The 6946-nt window shown below is 35.4% G+C and overlaps 1 protein-coding gene across 1 annotated transcript; it reads left to right on the forward strand.

Moving 5' to 3' along the window:
- Window positions 1-4958: 4958 nt before the first annotated feature.
- LOC124353011 (piggyBac transposable element-derived protein 4-like) lies at window positions 4959-6575 on the forward strand. Its single transcript, XM_046802800.1, has one exon. The coding sequence runs from the start codon at window positions 4959-4961 to the stop codon at window positions 6573-6575; it is 1617 nt and encodes a 538-aa protein (XP_046658756.1).
- Window positions 6576-6946: the final 371 nt, after the last annotated feature.

Consider the following 6946-nt stretch of genomic DNA (forward strand, 5'->3'; position numbering starts at 1 on the left):
TATGTCAAGGCCTTTTTCTGAAATTGATTTTATGATGACGTCTTCTAGCCCCGAAGCGGTTTGGTCAGTAACTGCTGTGAAAGATGTAAACGTTTCACAAATTCTCAACTCACAAGGTTTTCCGAGTTGGTCATGGTCAATCTTTACATAGCGAAAAACTTCGCTTAGCTGATCTACTTTACTTACATCTTGTGTTGTGTCGTAAATTATGGAGAAAAAAGGCGCACTCAAAAGCTCTTCTTTAATTCCACTAAGCACTTCACTAGCCATCAGAGAAATAATTTCATTCTGAATTGTTGGACTGAGATAATTAACAGTACCACTTGGCCTTGTAATTAGATCTTCTAGGATAGTGTCATATTTTGACAGCAATTCAATCAATGATAGAAAATTACCTTTATTTCTATCAGTGATATGCCAACTGTCTCCACGAAAAGGAAGGTTGCATGTTCAAATCAAATCAAAATCAAATCAAATCAAAATCTTTATTGTCTTTAGGCATATAGCAATCGACATGGTCATCATTTTATGTTACAAATCATAACTTGTCATAGTTAATGTTTATACTACTTAGGTAGGACTAACTAGTGTAAATTGATAATATAAAACATCATTTTTGCTATACCTAATTCTTGAATTAAAATAACATTGATAAATATCAAATAAAATCTTAAACTAAATAATTAAACTAAAATAAATAGTCAATAAATAAAATAAATAAATCTTACATATATAACAAACTTACAAAACATTAATTTCAGAATTTGGCATGTTTTAAAAAATCATCGATACTATAGAAGGGATGAGCAGCCAGCCATCTATGTAACTTACATTTAAAGAGACTAAAAGATAAATCTTTGGTTGAGAGTGGTAACTTATTATATAGTCTAATACACATTATAGTATGGCTAGATCTAATTTTTTCCAATCTTGTGAAGGGTACATCAAGATGATTACCATGCCTTGTAAATCTTTCATGGATTTCATTCCTTACATTATATGATAAAATATCTTTATGAATATATAACAACAAATAAAATATATAGAGATTAAAAACAGTTAAAATACCTAAATTAATAAAAAGTGGTTTACAATTAGTCAGGTAGTGAGACTTGGTAATTATTCGAACAGCCTTCTTCTGTATCACAAGGATATCTTTAAGGTTGCTGGAATTGCCCCAGAAAATCAAACCATAGCTTATTATGGACTGAAATAGACCATAGTAAACAGTAACAATATACTGTTTAGGAACACAACTCATAAGACGTCTTAATAGATAAATCACACGAGATAGTCTAGTTGATATTTGTTCAATGTGTTTTGCCCATGACAGCTTACAATCAATGTACACACCTAAAAACTTGACACAATTATCAAACTCAATATCATCTTTAACAGGCCTAAGACTAAACAGAACTGATTTAGTTTTGTCATTATTTAAAAGTAAGTTATTAGCTGAAAACCAATTTGAAGCTAGTTCTAAGGTATTATTGACTTGTAATTGTAAATCAATGAAGTTATTATCAAAAGAAAGAAAATTGGTGTCATCAGCATACATACAAGTTTTAGACTGTTGAATATTAATAGGTAAATCATTTATTGCTATTAAGAACAAAAGAGGGCCCAATATAGACCCCTGTGGAACACCACATCTAAGCTCCCTAGCTGAAGACCACCGGCCATCAAGATAAACAGCTTGACTCCTCCTAGACAGATAAGATCTAAAAAATTGTTTTGCAGATCCACTGATGCCATACTGTTCCATCTTTTCAAGCAACAAGCTATGATCAACACAGTCAAAAGCACGGCTTAGGTCAATAAAAGTGGCCCAGGCATACTCTTTGGACTCAAAAGCGTTGAGAATCTCCCTTACTACAGTATCAATGGCAGATATTGTTGATCTACCTTGCCTAAAGCCAAACTGTTGATCAGACAAAAATCCATGCGATTCCAAGTACAGGCTTACCTGCTTATAGACAATGTGCTCAATTACTTTACCAAAGACTGGAATAAGCGAGATGGGACGGAAACTTGCTGGACTTGTTGTAGGCCCTTTTTTAAATACCGGTATTACTTTAGAAATTTTCAGACTATCAGGAAATACACCCTGCTCAAGGCATAAATTAATACTAATGGTAAGTGGTTCTGCAACATGATCCACTATTTCCTTCAACATATTGCTAGATAGGCCATAGAAATCCTTACTATCTGTTTTTTTCATTTGACTTATAACAGACCTTATTTCAGAAACTGACACTTGATTCCACTTAAAACTATCTGGGTTTGCAAACATTGGGCACATTTCAGTAGCCAATACTGAGCTAGGCTTTTTTATATTAGACCTTATTTCAGTTATGGAATCAATAAAATAATTATTAAAACTATCAGGGTTTAAGTCCCAGTTCGACTTATATTTAACTGTATTGTTAATATCATTAACAATGGACCAGGCAGCTTTACACTTGTTATTTGAGTTTTCTATAAGATTAGCATTGTAATTTATTTTTGCTTCATCAATGGCTGCTCGATAACACCGTTTAAGTCTGGCATAACAATTTTTATCACATATAGACATAGAAACTTTGTACTTGTCATAAGTTAAAAGTGGTACTTAGAATTATGTTAGGACGATGATTTTAGGTATCAATTGAACGCCGACTAATACCTATATCATTATCAAAGAAAAAATTGAAAAAATCACTTCTAGTCGGATAATACACTGGAAAAACTCTACTGATAAGAAGTTCTGACTACTTTGGATTTCACTGACTGAGGTATTATTTAATTTTCCTTAGTATATTCCGATAGAAAGTGATTATTTTTGTTTTTTTTTCTCGATAATTATATAAATATTAGTCGGCGTTGAATTGATACCTAAAATCAATGTCCTAACATAATTATAAGTAGGCTACCATTTTTATCTCAACCAGTAAAATCTTGAGTATACCGAGCTTTCCCTTGGTATTTTCCGACCGGGAGTGTTTTATTGTTCTTTTTCTCGATAATTATATATGTATTAGTCGGAGTTGAATTAATGTATAAAATCAACGTCCTAACATAATTCTAAGTACCACTTTTACCTCAACCACTCAACCAGTGAAATCCAAAATCGTCAAAACTTGAATCTATGGAGAGCTTTTCTTCGGTATTTACCGACCCGAAGTGATTTTTTTTTTATATATATAACTATATAGGTAGCCGAGTACAGTTTAATGATAACAAAACATCGTCTTCCTAACTCAATCAAAAATATCACGTATACCTCAATAAAGCCGCGTTTACACCGGAGTTGGCAACCAATGATTACAGACTTTTATCGGCAATTTTTAGTCGAACGCCTTAAAACAACTGCAACTCGCATTGCCAACTGTAGTTGCAGACCGATTTTACGAATTGGCAACCAAAATTTGGTTTTCCGACTGAAGTCGGTAAAGATGAAAAGCGGTTGCCAATCTCGGTCGGCAATAAGAGTTGCAGTGCCAAATTGAGCGGCGACTTGAGTCTGCAACAAACCCCGCTACCCCTGCCACCTATCGGCTCCACGTGGTCGATAGGTATTTAACATTTACTCACCTGTATGTTTATACTTCAGGAAACATATCAAAGCCTCACAAACATCTGGCACAAAGAGAGATATCGCACTTTTTGAAACTTTAAACAAATAACTGATGCTTGTATAAGAGTCGCCAGTTGCCAAAAATCGCAAAGTTATAGCTTACCTTTCACGCACTGGAATTGTTTTCCTGTAGTTAGTATCCTTTTTGCTAATTATGTGTCCAATACCAACCATTAAACATTCAAAATCGTTGCTCGACATTCTTAAACAGTTTTTTACACTGCCATCGCATCTTAATTCTCCCGTCAAAGGATCTGTATCATCCCTATTTAAGTCACTCAATAGATCGCTCTTGCTCTTGCCTGCAATGAAAGTCGAACCCAAGTCTTCTCCGTCTTCTCAATTTACATAGAACAACACACGCTGCCGCAGCAAGTACAACCTCTTCCGCACTCGACATTCTATATAGCCTACTGTCTAATTTTTTTGGTTGCAAGTTACAGTTATTGAGCAAACTGTGTTCAGAGCTGCAGATACAAATTGCAAACTTCCATCGGCAACTAGCGTTGGCAATCGGAGTTGGCAATTTTTGGTTGCCAATTCCGGTGTAAACGCGGCTTAACTGAAGTCCGAAGTAGTTGAAGTTCTAATCATTAGTTTTTCAGGTGTATTTTATCTCCGACCGAAAGTGATTTTTTTTTAATTTTCCGATAAATAGGCCGATAATATACTCGTCTATAGTGTAATGATACAAAAAATCGTCATTATAACTCATTCATAAATACCTCAATCAGTGAAATCCAAAGTAGGCGAACTTCTAATCAGTAGAGTTTTTCCGGTGCATTTCCCGACCGTTAGTTTGATCTGTACCCGAGCAACGCTCAAAAATTGCCCTCCTTTTCTAAAGGGTTTTCGGCCGTCAGTGGCCCAATGTCCCCGAAGGGGTATTTCATTTTCTCCACAGAATATAGTCGTATCAATTATACGCTTGAGAGAAGCTCTGTTTTATTCTTTTTCTTTCTTATCCAGTGAATTCAACATCACTTTGGTGCTTTCTACTCGGCCAGAATCGAACTTCGTAAAGTTTCTGTAGCTATACAAGAAAATTTGTGGTACTAGAGTTGCTGTGAGAGTTGAATTTGCTTATTACATCTTTCCACTTTCTATAAGGCGTAGTTACTAAAGCTCCATATTTTTGGTATTTACCTTTTACCAGTGAACTCATTGACAAATAACACACAAAACGTCCCCCGGATCCCCGGTTTCGGACCCCCCCCCCGAACGAAATTTCTGGCTACGCTACTGTTCTGATGAGGAGGATTACGTTGCCGTGGACAGTGACGATGGAGAAGTAGATCATGTGGAAGAAGAAATCCATTTACCCGATGAAGAAGATGCAGAAATGGCGCCTACCGCCCCTTCCAGTCCACAGGACATGAGCGAATGTGATGATGAAGATAATACTCCTTTAGGTAATATTTTTTATTCAAAGGACAAACAGAAGAGAGTGATGAAGTGGAATAAGTGTCCTCTTGATCCATCTAACATTCGTAAAAGGGCATCAAACATTGTGTTGCGATTGCCCGGGCCTAGAGGTGAGGCTCGGAACACTAAAACTGAGATTGATTGTTTTAATTTATATTTTGATGATGATGTTATAGAAATGATAGTAAATGGAACTAACATTTACATTTCAGGTATAAAAGACCAATTTGAGCGTGAAAGAGATGCAAGACCAACAGATAAGACTGAAATTCGTGCTTTTATAGGAATTCTCTCTGGTTGTTTGGGCAGTGGAAGGAAACACACAAAGCATATTTGGGACAATAATCGTGGAAGTGGCGTAGAATCGTGTTACTTGACAATGAGTGAAAATCGTTTTCATTTTCTAATGAGGTGTATGCGATTCGATGATATTCGAGATCGTCCACAAAGAAAAGCTGTAGATAATCTAGCACATATTAGATCGTTTTTTGAGCTGATTGTGCAGAAATTTAAGACGTTCTTCACACCCAGTGAGTATTGCACTGTTGACGAACATTTGTTGAAGTTTAGAGGCAACTGCCAATTCAAGATTTACATTCCAAGTAAACCAGGAAAATATGGGATCAAGGTTTTTGCCTTAGTTTGTGCAAAAACTATGTATGTGTATAATTTAGAAGTTTATGTGGCTAAGCAGCCTCCAGGACCTTTCAATGTGTCACAGTCTGCAGAGGACGTAACAATTCGAATTTGTGAGCTAATTGCAGGAACAAATCGGAATATTACAATGGATAACTGGTTTACTTCAATACCTTTGGCTGAAAAATTATTTGAAGAAAAACAGTTGACTATTGTTGGTACGATGAGGTCTAACAGAATTGGCATACCCGAAGATCTTAAGGCAAATAAAAACCGAGAATTGTATTCCTCAATATTTGCACACCACAAAAAAAAGACTCTTGTATCTTATTGCCCGAAGAAAAATAAGGCAGTCGTCCTACTCTCGACAATGCACAGTGACCAAACCATTGATCTAGACAGTGGGGAGTTGAAAAAGCCAGAAATAGTTACATTCTACAATCGTACAAAAGTTGGAGTCGATGTGGTTGACCAAATGTGTGTGACCAAGTATGATGAATCAAAAAACACCAAGCGCTGGCCTATGGTAATATTTTTTGGGCTTGTGAATAATGCAGCAATAAATGCTTCACGCATCTACAAGTTCAACAATATGGACACTTCAGTGCCTAGACGGGAATTTCTAGACCATCTTGCTTGGGAACTTATTCATCCCCAGATCAGAAAACGCCTGGAATCCTCAGTGTTACCCACTGAAATGAAAATTCGAGCTAGGCGAATTTTGGGAATAGAAGAACCTAGACGTCAACCTATCCCACAAGACAACAGAGTAGGCCGTTGCTATTTATGTGGCAGAGCACGTGATAAATCTACACGGAAATGCTGTGACAAATGTGGCTACAAGATTTGCCCTGACCACTCTTCGCTTGTATGTCATTCCTGTCTCAACAGTGAATGAAGAGTTTTATGTTATAGTCTACAACAAATGAACCTTATAATGTAAATTCAAGAGTTTTTGTAAAATGAAAAAGATCAGAAATGTACATATAATGGTAAGATATTGACTTTTATGTGAATAAGCAATTTAAAACTAATTTATATATTTTATTGATTTTGTAATAAACATGTTTATAAGTGAAGTATTTTTCCATCATTCATGTCCTGAACTTTTTTTAAGTTTTACGACCTTAAAGATAGGCTATTTTCAAAACCAGCAAAATACAAAATAACGTAACTTTACAATTTTATTTTTTTATTTAAAAATTGTTGTTTTGGAATACATTGAAATATTAATTTAAGCAAGATTATATGTTGGAAATAATAAAAAAT

This window comes from Homalodisca vitripennis, chromosome 1, assembly GCF_021130785.1.
Source record: "Homalodisca vitripennis isolate AUS2020 chromosome 1, UT_GWSS_2.1, whole genome shotgun sequence".
In the NCBI taxonomy this organism is placed as follows: Eukaryota; Metazoa; Arthropoda; class Insecta; order Hemiptera; family Cicadellidae; genus Homalodisca; species Homalodisca vitripennis.